This window comes from Drosophila teissieri, chromosome X, assembly GCF_016746235.2.
Source record: "Drosophila teissieri strain GT53w chromosome X, Prin_Dtei_1.1, whole genome shotgun sequence".
Taxonomy (NCBI): domain Eukaryota; kingdom Metazoa; phylum Arthropoda; class Insecta; order Diptera; family Drosophilidae; genus Drosophila; species Drosophila teissieri.
Window position 1 is genome coordinate 18,592,523 of NC_053034.1, and position 16,042 is coordinate 18,608,564.

At 44.6% G+C, this 16,042-nt stretch overlaps 2 protein-coding genes across 4 annotated transcripts; both read right to left on the reverse strand.

Annotated features, from left to right (window-relative positions):
• Positions 1-41: 41 nt before the first annotated feature.
• LOC122623052 (mediator of RNA polymerase II transcription subunit 15) lies at positions 42-13,617 on the reverse strand. Of its 3 annotated transcripts, none has more exons than XM_043801961.1 (7): positions 4,708-4,746; positions 2,803-3,466; positions 2,363-2,705; positions 2,027-2,159; positions 1,805-1,967; positions 1,405-1,722; positions 42-1,347 (listed from the first exon to the last, which is right to left on the reverse strand). In XM_043801961.1, the coding sequence occupies exons 2-7, from the start codon at positions 3,445-3,447 to the stop codon at positions 454-456; spliced, it is 2,496 nt and encodes an 831-aa protein (XP_043657896.1). In that variant the 5' UTR covers positions 3,448-3,466; positions 4,708-4,746; the 3' UTR covers positions 42-453. The 3 variants fall into 3 exon arrangements, with proteins under 3 accessions (XP_043657896.1, XP_043657897.1, XP_043657895.1); XM_043801962.1 differs by lacking the exon at positions 4,708-4,746 and adding an exon at positions 13,181-13,617 and having other exon boundaries at positions 43-1,347; positions 1,826-1,967; XM_043801960.1 differs by lacking the exon at positions 4,708-4,746 and adding an exon at positions 13,181-13,617 and having other exon boundaries at positions 43-1,347.
• A 1,742-nt stretch (positions 13,618-15,359) lies between these two features.
• Positions 15,360-16,032, reverse strand: LOC122623537 (acylphosphatase-1). Its single transcript, XM_043802744.1, has one exon. It carries the CDS (start codon positions 15,863-15,865, stop codon positions 15,554-15,556), a length of 312 nt encoding a protein of 103 aa, XP_043658679.1. The 5' UTR covers positions 15,866-16,032; the 3' UTR covers positions 15,360-15,553.
• Positions 16,033-16,042: the final 10 nt, after the last annotated feature.

Here is a 16,042-nt window from a genome sequence, read left to right on the forward strand (position 1 = left end):
TTTTCTCGTTTATAATTACATTTAATAAATTAAAAGTATACATATATATATATTTGTAAAATATTAAAAACAAAAAATTCATTATGCATATCTTGTATAAATATTCATCAGAGTTCTGTGTACATCTGTGTACAACTCTAGTAATATCGAAAATCGTGTATTATTTATCGCCGAAGGAAGGAAAATGTTTCAACTCACTGGCTTTCAGTAGCATTACTTCATTACCATTTAATTTAAGAGCAGACAACTTATAGAAGTGTTTTTTATAGCAGAAGTGCATTTTCAGTCCTGCTTTTGGCTATATAAATAGTATTCAGATACATTTATGTTTTTAAAATATTACTTTGATCAGTTGAAAGGAAGAAAGTGCAGTTTAAAGACCGTTTTCCACTTGGTTCCCAAGTTTGTTGCCCCAGCGACGATAGCACCATTGCCCCTAGTTCCCAGCTCCACTCAGTTGCCACTGGTGGCCTCCACCTGGCCAGTCGCTGCTCCGGCGCTGTCCAGGCAGCGCAGCTTCTGGTACATGTGGATATAGTGGGCCTGCAGCTGCTTCTGGTAGCCCAGCACCTTGTCCTTCTCGGCGCACCACTGACGCTTCTCCAGCTCGAGATTCAGGCGGAAGTCGTCCAGCTTCTGGCGCAGCTTGGCTATATCCTCCGCGTACGTGGTGGACTCCTCGATGAGCGTGTCCAGCGTTTGCTGCGTGCCCTGTCCCTGATCCAGTTGCAGTCGCTGCACCAGCACATCCAGCTTGGGCAGCTCCTGGGCGCAGCTAGGTGCCACTTGTGCTGCTGGTGGTGCAGTTGGTGGTGGTGGTGCTGCTGCTACTGCAGTTGCTGCTGGGGATGCGGATGTGGTTGTGTACTTGCGAGTCTTCTGGCAGATCTCGTTCAGGTTGTCCAACTGCTGCTTGAGGCGAGTGTACCGGCCGCAGGGCTCCTCGCCGTACTCGTGGGCAATGGCCAGGTCGGAGAGCTCCTTGCGCAACTTGGCCAGCTCGCTGGTCAGCGCTCCAATCACCTGATCCTTCAGGGTGATGATCTTCTGCAGCTGCTGCTGGTCGGGCTGATTTTGTTGCTTCAGTTGCTGCTGCTGCTGCTGTTGCTGTTGCTGCTGCTGTTGCTGCTGCTGCTGCTGTTTCTGTTGCTGCTGCTGTTGCTGCTGCAACTCTGGCTGCTGTTGCTGCTGCTCCTCCTTCGCCTGCTGCTTTGGTTGACTTTGGCTTGTGTTTGTGTCACAGGACTTGTTGCTGATGCTGCTGCTGCTGCTGTTGCTGTTGCTGCTGCTCCTGTTGCTGCTGTGCTTCAGGCTGACAATCGCATGATCCTTCATGTTGATTTCCAGCTACAACAGGATAAATAGTACATAAATTTTCCCCTTATTTATATAAGGATAACATACATGCGCCTCCTTGAGCTGCGTCTTGAGTAAAGCTATCTCCCCGTTGCGCTCACAGACGCGCCACTCGCTGTCCTCCAGCTGGTGACGCAGTGCGTCCACCTGCTGCTGCAGTCCCTGGCTGGAGTCCCTGGCCAAGTCGAGCTGCTGCTGCAGCCGGTTAACCTGCTCCGACTGGCGCAGCTTGTGCTGCTTCAGCTGGAACTGCTGCAGTCCGAGCAGCTGCTCCATCTTGCGCAGCTTCAGCTGGCACTCCCGCTGCTGACCCTCGTAGAAGAGCCGCAGTCGCTGCGTCTCGTGCTCCCAGTACACCTCCTTGTCCTGATCGAAAGTACACACACAAGAATGTAGGAAGAGGGTATTAAAAACAGGGCTTCAGTGGGCGGGCGGCTGCCTGCTTAACCTTTTGAACTTGGAAAATTACTTTCTCATTGTGCTCCATGGCCTGTCGCAGGTACGAGAGCTCCGAGTCGCGATCCTTCAGCGCCGCCTCCAGCTCCGAGATCCCGGAATCCGAGGGCGAGGGCGTCAGGTCGCTGCTGCCCACCACAGTGCCGCTGCTCTTGCTGCCCAGTCAATAAGTAGATATTAGTAACGAATCTCAAAGATATTGCATATGGCCAACCTGCTGGCCCCATCGGGTCTGTCGTGGCTGCCAGTGCTCAAGAGGTCAAGGGTCAGGGAGTCCTCATTGCTGGAGCGCTGCAGCAGGCGATGATTTCGACGCCGAGCGGCCAAGTGTCGTAGGTCAGTGGTGCCTTTAAAGTAATGCATTTGATTAATATATATGTATATATTTAAAATATTTAGCAGTATTTTATATTTCTGTCTTTGATTCTAGCGTAATCTTGTCCACTTAACTTAACTTCACGTAGATAATGTATAATTTATGGCTTGGAAATGGCCCCAATGTCAGGTGGGTATTTAATCTAGATAAAGCGGAATGTTAACTGCTACTCACTGCCAAATTTCTGGGCCGATGCGGTGGGCAGTGGGGCAAGTGACGGCGTCGATCCGTAGCCGTACCGCTCGGCCCCGCCCCCCGCCTGGCCGCCCTCCGTCGACAGCTGCAGCGCCTGATGTTGCTGCTGCTGCTGATGCTGATGATGTTGTTGCTGCTGTTGCTGCTGCTGCTGCTGTTGGTGTTGCAGCTGCAACTGCTGCTGCTGCTGCTGCTGTTGGTGCTGCTGTTGTTGCAACTGCAGCTGCTGCTGGTGCTGCTGCTGCTGCTGGCAGGCGATGCGGTAGTCCGGCTCGAAAGGAATGGGCTTGAAGGCAATGGGTCGCAGAAAGTTGCCGCTGGTCTGGAAAGTCAAGTCGATGGGTTGGCAGCCGAAACACAAACGAGGTCAAAATATAATTAATTAGTGCTTTTCTTTTCAGTGTAGCTGTGGGCCTCACCTGTTCCGCCTCGCCCATTTGTTGCTGTTGCTGTTGCTGGTGGCGACTTCCGCCGGCAATGGGCGTGGTGCGCCTCTGCTGCTGCTGCTGCTGATTATGTTGCTGATGTTGCTGCTGCTGCGGCAATGTTGCTGGCAGAGATTGCATGGCCTCCTCCTCGGCCGCGCCCCCTCTGCCATCGCCGCCCCCGCCGCCCACACAGCTGCGACTCAGCTCGAACATTTGTCGTATATTCTGGAACTTGCTGCGCATCTGCAGGCCCATGCCCATGCCCATGCCCACACCCATGCCCACACCAATGCCCACACCCTCGTCATCCAAGTTGCTGTGACTGCCGAACTTCTGGCTCAGCCGGCGCTGCTCCTGGCGCGACTTCAAAGTGCCCGTGTGGAAGCCCTGCGCGTGTCCTTGCCCCTGCGCCTGGCCAAACTGCAGCAGCGGCGAGCCCAGCGAGGATTGGCCCAAGCTGGGAGTGCTGCGCAGCGCGAGCGGTGCATTGTTCTCCAGCGAAACGCTGCGCTTGTGGCCACGCTTGCCCGACGGCAGGCTGAGATTGGAGCACCCGCTGCCCCCCAGCACAGGCGGAGTGCCGGGCGGCGGGACGACGGCGTGCGCCGGCATGGCCATGTGCGTGGCGGCCGACATCCTGATCCCGGAGAGATCACTGCAGAAATATAAATGAGAAACAGGTTAGTTACCCCACTTTTTAAAACATCAATATAAATACAATGCTTGAATAGAGTTTCATTCCTTGCCACAGCAATTGCTTCATAAAGTTAGACTTCCTCTTACTGCAAACACTTGAAATCTGCCAATGGATCTTATTTGCTCTGCTACTTCAGGCTTTAAGTTTCCACTTGTCTAGGTCACCTTTCGACCAGTCTCTCCCATTTATCTTCGAGATCTCAAGAGTTCTCACATCGCCACTCGTTTCCTTAACCGACTGCTGACCTTGCCTCATTGACAGTTTCGAACATGCAGGCCAATTAATAAGACAAAAGCGAAATGGGCGAGTGAATAAATTAATGCTGTCCAATTTATCAGCTAATGATGCTGACCAAATAGAGCTAACTATAAGATATTTTGCAAACTATATCATTAGTATTTAGTCTTTCTATTTTCGTAAATATTATCTGGTTGTTTGTCCTTAGAATCCAAGTCCCTTCCCTACATTTTTACGACCCCACTTAACAATGAAGTTGCTTTTATATCATTTTTGTTGCAGATCTAGCTTTTTGCTAAAGATTCTACAGTTTCCTTTTCAGAGTCTTCCAGTCTTTCTCCCGATTCTTCTCGCGCACTCTAAGGCTATTTTTAAAACGCCCGCCTTAATGACAACCTTTAAAATGTGGACATTATTTTAAATTAGTTTTGAAATGGGCTGCAAACAAACAAGTTTGAATGTAGTTTTCCCCCGCTTCCCCTGGCTAGAATTTCGATCTCTTTCTTTTTTCGATCTTTTGCTAGAGAAAGAAGTCGCCGTCGTTCCCGTTCTCGATTCTTCTGAAGACTCTTCTGAAAGCAGCGGGCATATTCCCGGGGGCTACACTGGGTATCTGGGTTCGTTCCATTTTCGCACGCTACTCGCTAGCGGTTCGAGTGCTTTTTTGGTGGTCCACGATGGCCAAGGAGATGGAGATGGCGATGGCGATGGAGATGGCGATGGAGTGATGGTGATGGAGACCCCCCTGGAAAAAACCAGCTGCCATTAGTGGCTGGTGGCTCTTCGATTTGTGTGCTGGCCAAGCCCAAGACTTGCATTCATAAAGTCGATTCTAACGGTCTGCGCCGTTTGGCCGTTTGGCTCACTGGCACTTTCTCATTTCTTGTCGCACGACCCATATTTTAACAACAATTTCCATCTGTCCAACTGGCCAACTCGTTCAGGCCAAGATCGCGACTCACTTGTAAGGTTCTGCAGCAACTGGTTTTCTGTATTTTCCACAGATGCCAGTTTTCGTACATACTCGTATATATGTATGTATGTACATATCTCCTATCAGATTTCCTCAACTGCACACGAGATTGGGGCTAAGGTTAAGGTCAACGAAATGTGTCCCCTTTTGAGGGCAGAGGCTTCGCTCCTTATTTATGGCAGGGGATTTTCGCAAACTGTTTGCTGTTATTTTGAAGTGCGACTTCTTGGGACACGGAGTGATTTGCAGCCCACTTAGTTTACACTGTTTTGGGTGAGGGTTATAGGTTCGCGCGTTGCGAAATCACTCAAATGTTTGGCAACCACCTGCAATTTGCCTAAAATGAGTAACAAGTAAGGTTACAAGTCATCAGCTATTTTAATGGGCTTTCAACTTGGCAGTGGGAAATAAATATTTTCAAATAATCTTTAACAATCTACCTCCTTAATATTCACATACAAGAGTTCATTTCCACGAATAATGCCATTTAATGAACCGAAGAGCTGGAATCAGAAGACCGCAATGGATCCATTAAACTTCCCGCGATCATTACTAGTTTCCTGCTTCCCGGAATCTCCGACTGCTGCTGACTGTTGTCAATTGTGGCTTTTTATCAGTGTAAGAACAGGTTCCATTGCTCCAGTTATCGGCAGATAAGTGCTGTTTGTACAATAGCAAGCCAGCGACATCGGTTTCCCATGGAACGCCGCCAGTAAGTACACACACACATACAGATGTACGAGTATATATGATAGCATTTCCTTGGCGGCAAGTATCTCTCACTACATTTCCACGCCGACTAACCGTTAAACACTTGTATTAAGTCGAAACGGTTAGCTAACTGTCAATCAAGCGATCGCGAACCATTGAAGCTCATCGGCAGCAGCTTGTGTATCTGTATCTGTATCTCTATCTGTGTCTGTATCTGTGGCTATGCATGTAGTATCTAATATGAACACGTATCCGCAGTGCACTCAAAATCATTCTAATAGTGAATCTCCATTCTAATAAATCTAAAGGCTTAGAACATAGATTTTATTGCAATATTTTTGTTCACCAATTCGAAGTTAAATGAAGTATTTATGATTTGTGTATGCTTTATTTTGGTTCTACAAGGAGTGTACTGATTCCAAAGGTTGGTGGGAAAAGGCAGTAAATGCACTGTTTATGGATTCCACTTGAAGTGCTATTCTGCTGCCCCCAGCTGTAGCTTGCGTGCCATTGTTGCTTTGTATCTTGTGTGACCATTGTGTGGCTCGGCTTTGTATCTATTGGCCTGTTAAATGGCCGGCAATTTGCGGAGGGCGGGGGACTTTGGGCCCTGCTGCAACCGGGCTGGAAATCTTGGACTCAAACAAAAGCCGCCAATCGGCGACAATTTCCAACGGCAAGACGACGTCGTTAAACTGCCAATGTAATTTATTTACTTCGCCTTGCGAAATACACGTCGAAACATTCACAAATCACATTAGCAGCCAACTGTTAGATTGCCTGCGAAATGTATCTGCTGCAAAAAGAGCAAGAAAAATAAAAATTGTATTCTGCCAGGGTGCGGAGAAATACGAAAAAATTATGGCCAAAACCCAAAAGCCAAAATCCAGAAGAAACCCGTTTTCGCGGCCAGTTCTTGATGGTCACTTGGAAGTTATTTCGTGTTTTTTGTGTTATTTTTGTGTTTTATTTTTGTTTTATTGTCTTCGCATGCTTTTTTGAAAGTTTCTATGAATGAAAGTCTTTAGAAGTCGGACCGGACCGGATCACAATAACAGATCCGCATATCGATTCGCCATCGATATTCTTCTCCGGCCGACAGCCAAGTATCTTGACCCTAGCTGCGAATGGCCACGCGGCGTATGAGTAATGTGCGTTGCAAGGGGGAAGTCGCCATCCCAAAGCCATTCCCCAAATCGAACACCAAAGACCGAAATCCATATCCATAACCAAAACCAAAAGCAAAAGCAAAACCACCAACTGGTCAAACTTGGCCCGCTGGTGGAGTCCGAGATTAGCCAATGCTTTTTCCCACGCTCGCCAGTTCGCAGTTTTATGCATACTGAGTGCTAACTACCTTCGGTTCAAATATATCGCGTATACGTATTCGTATGTTTGTTTATACACAGTCGTACACGTATGCAGGTACAGTGGCTAAAATTAAAGCCAAGTTGAATGCACTCGGCGATAAGATAGCGTCTCGAGTGGCTGAAAATAGTGTCACCGGTCGGCATTACAATCGATACTGTTTACTAAGTTTACTAAGTTCCCTAAATGATCAGTTTCTGGGTCATTGGACAACTTTAGATGGAAAGTCTGGCTGAAAGGCAAAGGAATTTAATTCCCCTGAATACCTGCTGCGAAGCTTATCTACTTTAAAACAATTTAAGTAGTTTAAAGAGGTAGTAACTATGCACTTGCTGCGGAACTCATGAATCACCACTCTGCAGCACTTTTCGGCTACCTTCGGCCCACTGTGCAGTGCGATTTGAGCTGTGTTTTTGTTTACTTTTCGCTTGGCCATTTTTTTCCTGCCAGTTTGCTGGCTTTTGCATTCGCTCGAGTATCTCAAAGTCCGCCGAAGTATGAGTGTTCAGTCGCAGCATAGTGAAAATGCCGCCGCGGCGGGGTTATTTATTGTCGATTGTGAATTTTTAATTGAATTCATTTAGACAACAGCCGAGCGAGATAATTGCAATCGAAGCTGCAACGGAATCAGAGCTGGTGGAAGGAGCTAAACTTGCGGACCTAGGGTTTTCCATACAACTGAAAGAGGATGACGAAAACTAAAGACTGAAAACTAAAGACTGAAAACTAATGACTGAAAACTGATGACTGCAAGCTGAAATCTGAAAACCGAAAATAAATAAACAACAAATTGTATAAGCGTGACGAAAGCCTAACTTAACTTTTATTTTCTTTTCTTCATCATCTTTTTTCTTTTTTTCCAGGCGGCTTGGCTTTTATTATAAAGTTTTTCATTTAGACGCAATCCAAGTGAGACCGATATGCATTTCAGGTTTCCCCCCTCCTCTCCCCTTCTCTCACTAACCCCTTGCATTTCGATTTTTAAGTCTTTTTCGATTGGGAAATTTCGGTTTTCTTTCGGCACCGCATCGTTCACTTTCGATTATTGCAAAAGGTCAGGCAGCGATGCATTTCGATTACGATATACTTAATATTTGGATTGTTCAGATGACGGCGGGTTATGTTACACGCACCCCCCACCCCCCAGCCCCCCGAATCGAATACGAAATTGAAATCGAAATCGAAATTGAATTCGAAAATCCTCAGCCCCATAAAAGCTTTTGTCTCTTGGTCACGGGTGTGGTCCACAAATACAAATACAAACAAATAAAACTAATGGTGTACCCAATGACCTTGAGCCGTGCTTATGAGCAGGAAACTTCGGACAAACAGCAAACGCAGCTCCGATCACGTAAATACACTTATCTATTGTACAACTCTTTTGCTTTCCAGTTGAGTTGACTTTTTCAGTGGGAAAACATGATGCTTCTAAACTGTGTTTCCCCCCTCCCCCTTTTTTTTGGTTGCCACACCCCCGCCATTTTGGAGCCTAAACACTCGGTTCTTCCCGCCAATCCCCCGTAGTAAAAATCCCATCAAATACGTGCACACAGAACAAAATTCTACAAAAAAGAGAGAACATAAAAGTAACTTCCAGTTAACGTATACTTATTATATAAAATATGACAGCATATATTTTTTAACATTTTAGCTACCGAAACTACTTGAAACAACTAAATCAGGGCATTTATAATGATTGTTCTGCAACTTTAACAGGCAAGGTTTCTCGCCGTGTATTTCCGCTCCAAGTGAAAGGTGCAGTCGAGATTCTGAGCTGAGAACTTTTTGGCGAGCCTCTGCCTCTGGAGCCGGAGAAGCAGAAGGAGAAGGAGCCTGGGACGACTGGGAATGGCACCCTTTTCGGGTCTCAGGTTCCATTCCCAGCCGATGCGCCATGAGATTTGGCCCCAGGGCCACTTTTTCAGCTCATGCTGCTGATGTTTTTGAAGTTTGTGATGTTTGCGATGTTTTGGATGTTTGGGATGTTTGTGATGTTTCAGATGCTGCTGCTGCTGCTGCTGCTGCTGCTGCTGCTGCTGCTGCTGATGATGATGATGATTCGCACCCGGGAGCAACATGCTGAAGTAACGCCGCCACACATCAATTGAAATTTGTGAAATTTGTGTATCTGCCTGGGTTTTTTTGTGTATTTGCTATGGTTTTTTGCCAAATCAACACATCGAAGCGTGACGAAGCTTTGTTGTGCGGGAAAAAACATTAGATAGTTTTCCATACACACCAAATGAAAGAAAACATTTCACTTCTGGCAGCACAACAGTTTTCATTTCTTTAAAGAAAGTCTTTAAGTGCTGACATCTACACTTGCTTGAACTTATGAAATATTTAAATTAGTATTTCATTCATGGTATTCAATGGTAGATCTAGAACAGATATATGAGCCCTATTTCAAATGCTTGTGCCCCCCTTTTTCGCACTGTGCAGCTGGTCAGCAATCGGTGGACGTGGGAAAGTTCGCCCACGTTTTTTTCCGCTTTTTGGCTTCGGATTTATATTGTGCGATCTTGGATCTAGGATCAGAGTCCGAGCCAAGCTGCCCAGTTGTGCTTGGCTGGATCAGTGAAAGCTCGCATGCGGCATGCGGCAAGTGGCATGTGGCATGTGGCATGACGACCACTTGGCTGTGGACTTGGAGCTGAAGCTGGAGCTGGAGCTGCTCTGCATTTGTAATTGCCCGGGTTTGCTTGCTGGCCGGATATCGCAGGTTAATTGAGCGAGGAAAAAAAAGAGCTACAGCACAATGTATCATAAAAACCCGATTTGCATGTTTTCGTTGGCCACTGGCCAAATGTGGTCAAAAGCCAAATCAACATGCTGGGCCCCAGTATTCGCCGATTGTTAAGTATATGTATTATGCGAGAATTTTGAAACTTTGAAACATTACGCCAACGCCAATGGCAGGGCAATAATTTAAGGTCAATTGAGCCTACAAAGCCGACTGCTTAACTGCCTAACTGCCTAACTGCTTGCTATATATAGAGAAAGAGCTCCAAATAACCATTCTTCGAGTTACTTTTTGTTGTTTCTCGATTTTTGGCAGCCCGCATTCACGGCCCATTCAAACAGCACTCCAAAGAGCCCAAACGGATGGATAGATGGATGGATGGATGGTCTTGGATTCGGATTCGGATTCCGATTTGTATTTGGACTTGGAGCTGTGGGTGTATTTGTGATATTTCTGTATTGTTTTGCTCATTTGCTAGAAAGCAGCGAGCGGCGCAGCAGTAACCCGTTTAAGTCTCATGAATAGTTATAGTGATTCCAGCATTAACCGTAACAAAAAATGCTCGGCTGCAAAATTAAAAGGAAAGAAAATACCTTTTGCCATGCAAGTTATTAATGAGTTATCTGCCTGGGTAATTGTTAATTTTGTTGCCTTTCTCGCTTTCAAGATGCTCGCCCGTAGAAGAGTAAGTTTATTGCATATTTTTTAAGGGGGTGGTGGAAGGGGAGGGAGGGAAGGGAGGGGAAATGCAAAAACATGAATTAATGCAGCAAATGAATGGTGAGAAAATCCGTAAGCGAAGTGAGTAATTAAATGCAATGCGATAAGAAGGTGAACTCCGTGAACGTGCAGCGAGTAAAAGAGTTAAGATCTACAGTGTCCGGGAAGCAAACAAGAGTTTAAAAGTAGTTATAATTAATAAAGTTCAAATTTCAGCTAATGAATGAGGGAAAAGTTATATTCAAAATAAGTACGCTGTTAACTCAGTGAATTTGCATGAATGAACCACCAAATTGTTTGATTTTTAGATGAAACAAACAGATTGAATATAAAACACACTTGTACTTGTTGCTTGTTCTCTTGCTTGTTCTCCAATTAAAAATCTTTAATGATCTATTGGCTAACTTTTGCATACAAAGTGGAACTATTTGTTTGAATGCATAATCATTGCAACACGATTCAATCAAATGAATCACGAGAGATAACTATGTGTACAAGTGGCAATATAAAAAGCAGATTGTACGGGTAATAAAAAAAAAACAGGGGAGAGTAACCTTTATGAGTAATAGATTACTATAACGAGGGTGTAAACTATTTCATTCGAAAAGGTTAGGTCCATTCATTTATCCATGCCTTATGACATATATTACCTAATTGCGCGTACATAATTACAAAATGGAAACATATAGCAAAAAGCAAACAAATGAATGCAACGAATATGTTGTTAAATCAATAGTTTTGACCCCATTCCACAAGCAACTCGGCCCATCAATCATTGTCAATGGTTTGGAGTGTTGATTGAGGCTTTAATGAGACATTTTCAATTATTTGCAAAGAAATGATCAGTGCAAAAAATGGTTATCCTGCTAACTAACTAAAATCTAATGAAAGAGTGATTTGCCTTATTCTTATTATTTGTTACATCTATTGAGGCTCTTGCTCAGTGGGACTTCCTCGAAGAAATCGCGATTTGCTCAATAGCAATGATGACCTGGATCTAAGTGGGCATATGGCTGGCTATTTGGCGTTATGGCCACACTCTAGTGGCCCAGTCGCTTTGAGCCAACTCCAGCTACAGCTCCAGCTTCACTAAGCCACGTTATCTTCTTTCACTTGAGCTTCACCTACATTGGAAGGCCGATTGGACGGCGGACGGTATCAAAAGTGATCATAAATCTTTATAACCTGTATGCGCTGGATTTTCACCACCTGGCTTCTTTTTTTTCGCTTTTTTTCCTTTTTTTTCGGTGGGGAGGAACTCTCTTCTGGGTTCTGCAAGTTGTGTTCATGTATTTTCACTAAACTAAAAAGTGAATTTGTGCTCTTTAGCCTTCAGCCTCCGCCGCCGACAAGCCGCTGTCGTTATTCTTTTTTTATGTTATTTATTTATTTTTCTCTGCTTTTGTTTTTCATTTTTTCCTGCCAGTTGACGGCTGTGTTTTTTCGTGAATTTATACATATGAGTATATGTGCGAGTATAGTATTTTTTTTGCGCGCACTTGGCCTTAATTGCGCATGCGCGCGCACTTTCAATTCCTTTGGGGCTCGCAACAAAGAAAATGAAATAAAACAAAACCAAACACAACGAAACCAAATCGTGTGGCAAATTGTGGCCGGGGCAGAAATTAGATTTCAAGCGCGGCGATAATGATGCGGCAGAGTAATAATAATCATTTTGAAGGGGCCTCGAGGAGGGGCCAAGCCGAATCCAAACGAAAATTGCTCTCAACCCGAAGCAGAATGCACGGTGAACAAATCCTGGTCTTTATCAAATTATTTGGGCATTTCTAATTTAAATACATAGCTCTAAAGCGCAGTCAAAACTTTACTCCTTACATTTGAACATCTTTAAGTATATGCAGAGTATTTAACTTCCAGCAAAGATTGTTATTAGATATCTAGGCGATTGTAAGTGGTGTATATATATATTGATATAGATATTTATTAGAACCACTTTATCTTTTCAACACTTGACATTTCAGCAGAAAGTCGCTCGATGCCGTCTGAACGAATTAGAGGTTTTCCAGGCAAATAAAGCGATTTAAGGCCAAGTGCAACTGCCCAACCCAGAAAGCAACTCGCCCAGATTGCCGACCATTATCCATTATCCATTACCCAATGTCCATTGTCCATTTTCCATTCCCCCCGGTAGAACCCGCAGTTCGGATAGGTCAAGTATATGCGGCACTTTGTAGGCTTTACGATCGCCGATGCGAGTGTAAAAGTGTACGAGGCGCAAAAAATTGGAGAAGAGAAAAGAGCTCAAAGGCAGACACTCGCGTATTTCTAGAGGCTGACCAGAGCATCTTTTTCATCTTTTTTTCATATACGAGTATATATACATATATATATCTACTTTTTTCACCAGTTTCGTATATATGTTGGCGGTAGTTTTCGTTTTTTGCCTGTGGGGCCAACAGGTTCGCTGGAAGTTGGGAAAAAGTCAAACGGCTCAATAATCGAAGACGGCTCAGAGTTTTTGAGTCCGCGACTCCGAACTTCAGCTCTTTGAGTCCAGATAAATGAGGACAACAACAGCGACAACTTTAAAGAGGTTGTGTGCCTCTGTGTGTGTGTGTTTGAGCCAGCTGGGATAGGCACACTGCGAGAAAAGAGCACCTACTTCAAGTTTCTTGTTTCTAAACGAAATTCCACAGGTAGGTACATAGATCAAGTTTATAGTCCTGACAGATTTAAGCACTTTAAGTTTCAAATATGAGTAGTAGTATTTATTTGATATAAAGGCTAACAATTTCTAATACAGTTGTGTATTTTATTGTTTTCTGTGCACTCAAGTCGACTAAGACCTGAGTTGCAATGCCGAAACAAAAATCAGCGAAACAAAATAAACGGAAAGCAACAATATTCGTTATTGTTAAGCCCAAGAAAGAACAACAAATGGATGAAAATATTTGCTCACCTCTTCCTCCGGTTTTAGTGCCTTGTAATTGCTGTTGCCTCTTCAAATGTGTGGTTACTTATAATTTTTTTTAATATTTTCTTGGTTTTTTGGATTGGTATTTGTTTATTGCTTGCCCGCTTGATGTGGCTGCATGATATGTCAGCTGTTGCCAAAGCTGAAAGCCAACGGAAAGCAGGCAAAAATTCGAATTTGCACAACTAAATTGATTTTACAACGTGTAAAATTCCACAAATTATGCACGAAATGCGTTTGGTTTGCCACTCAGCCACCACACTCGAAAAAAAACGGCTGCCATTCACCGCTCGCCACGAAGCGTAGCTCAAGCCCCCCAAAAAAAAAAAACCAAAAACCGTTGCACGCCTGCGCTTTTCAAAACTCTTCCCAGTTCGCCTCGAAACTTTCATCCGCACCGTTGGCCCTCCGTCGACGACTTTCGCGTTCCAGCGCTCAACGCAAACTGAGCGGCGAAGCGCCACAATTCGAACTTCGAAGCAGCGAACGGCGACTGCGACTGCGACTGCGGTCCGCCGATGACGCCGGCGATCAGAGATGAGAGCTTGGATTTTTTTCAAAGCCTTCAAAAAGCGGAATATTCGAAATAGCCAAGATGTTACGTGCAGCTTTAAAGATGCATGAAGTTATGAAACATTTACTTTACTTTTTAGACTTACATTTTTGCTTAATGATGGAAACACTTCCACTTAGATTATTTCCAAAAGATCAACAGATTATGTGACAAAGATTATAGGACAAAGATTTCATCTTTTAACTTTTTACTGCTAAATACAAACACTCATGCTTTTCAATTATGTAATTATAGTGACTATGACTGACTTTTCAAAGTACAGTCAGCACTGATTGCTCGCAAATCCGATTGGCAATCATTGTCGCCGTTCTTTCCGGTTTGCTGGCGTTGCCACAGCGCTGCAATTAAGCGGCTAATTCTGATTTTGGATTCAGATTCGGATCCAGACTGCGGATTTATACATATGTACATACCTATGTACATATATACATACATATATGTTTGTGGCAACCGCAGTAGTCCAAGTCGAAGTCGCCGCCTAGGCTAATTTCCCTCAATTTTGTGGCTTTTCGCATATAGGTTCATTCCTTACATTCATAGATACACGGCGAGAAAATGTTGTCTTTACAAACTATTCTTTAAAGTGCATTAGTAATTCTAATAAATTGTTAGATTCTTCCATGGAATAAATTTCTACGCTTAGAATTCCTACTTAGCAGAAGGATTTCTTTACCATGCATTTTTGTAGGGCCAATTTGCTCAGTGTAAAACATACTCGGCTACCTGTTGCACACACGCACACACACACAGACACACATTCTAGTAATGGCCGTCCGCAAATTGACCCATAAAATTGTAACGTTGCTTGAGCCAAGATAGTTTAGCTGTCCATATATCACTGCAGATACAAGACACTAGCCAACAAAAGAGCACTTTGATAATTCCCCAAGATGTACTGGGTTCATATCGTACAGTGTGGTGCTAAGTCGTCTTAGCTGATCTTAGTTTCCGTAAAAAACGAATCTTTAAAGGTCCAATCATGGACACCACTCACTTGTTCTCGCTTGCCTGTTAACAAGTGCTATCTGGTTGGGAAGTCTGGAACTCGGTGGATCGGCAGTCGTATCCGCGAACGCATAAATAACCATCCGTGGCTGTATGTTCGGTGCTGACCACTTGTCCAGTTGTCCAGTTGTCTAGTTGTCCAGTTGTCCAGTGGTACGTACACCTTCATCGTGTCGGTCGAGGTGGCGATCAGATCTGCGATTTGCATGCCAAGCAGCCGGGAACATCGCTGGATTATCTGCATCCGAGGCATGCGATTCGATTTGATATCCGATCGACGGCGATGGCCACAAGGTTATCCCCTCCCACGGACCACGGACCACGGAGCACGGATCACGGACATCATTAGCTCAGTCGTCACGATCGAAAGCGGGCCCTAGAAGTGGAATCCATGGGTCATTTGGGGAATTGCATAGATCAGCATTCGCAGCAATCATTTAATTCATAATGAGCCCATGAAAGTTCAGCATTCACACAGGTTTCTCGCTTTGCGAAATTGCTCGTTGTAAATCAGTGATGTTTTTCTAAATAAGCCTCTTTGTTTTCTACCAACCCATTTGGACAAGTGTTTTTAATTTGTGATTATATCTGTGTGCTTTTATTCGGAAAATACCAAGTAACATAACATCAAACATATTAAACAAATATATTAATCATTTAGGGTACGTATTTTGATGGCCGTTTCAATCGAAAATATATATGACAAGCATTTGCGAAAATAAAAGAAATTTATTTCGGTTTATGGGCTCATGTTTGCCAGAATTTTGGCCATTCATTGGTCACTTCTTGTCCACCTTAATTTCGAAGGTCTGGTAGGTGTAATCCCGGATGACTTTCAGGTTCTTGATGACGAACTCCTTGATGGCCTGCAAGTACTCGGCGGCGGCCAGGATGAGCTTCTTGAAGGCATCGATCACCTGGCCCTCGCCCTCCAGACGACCCTTGAACTTCTCCTCCGACACCTGGGTGATGAATCCCCGGAGTCCCAGTGCCTTGGCCTGGGCCAGTGCGAACAGTTCAAAGGCCTCCTTCGGCACCTTGCCACGTACCTCGAAGTCACAGCCCAGGATCTCCTCTTTCTTGCTGGCCATTCCGGGTGCAGATTTAGTTGTCCAAAATCAGGGGGCTTATGTAATTTGGAAGGCCACTCAACACTCCATTGACTCGATGGCAAAGTCTCAGCACTCTGTGACCCTGACTTTGAACTTCCAGATACGATCGTAATTGCCTCCAATTATCTCGTACCATAATCGCCGCAAGAAATCAGC

What these genes read in the sequence shown, in the direction of transcription:
- LOC122623052 (XM_043801961.1), bottom strand. Translation starts at nt 3,447, where the DNA reads ATGTCGGCCGCCACGCACATGGCCATGCCGGCGCACGCCGTCGTCCCG. An exon ending in ATCGGCCCAGAAATTTGGCA is followed by an intron (nt 2,160 to 2,362) that starts GTGAGTAGCAGT and finishes ATTACTTTAAAG; the next exon opens with GCACCACTGACCTACGACAC. An exon ending in CGCAGCTCAAGGAGGCGCAT is followed by an intron (nt 1,348 to 1,404) that starts GTATGTTATCCT and finishes ATCCTGTTGTAG; the next exon opens with CTGGAAATCAACATGAAGGA.
- LOC122623537 (XM_043802744.1), bottom strand. Translation starts at nt 15,865, where the DNA reads ATGGCCAGCAAGAAAGAGGAGATCCTGGGCTGTGACTTCGAGGTACGT.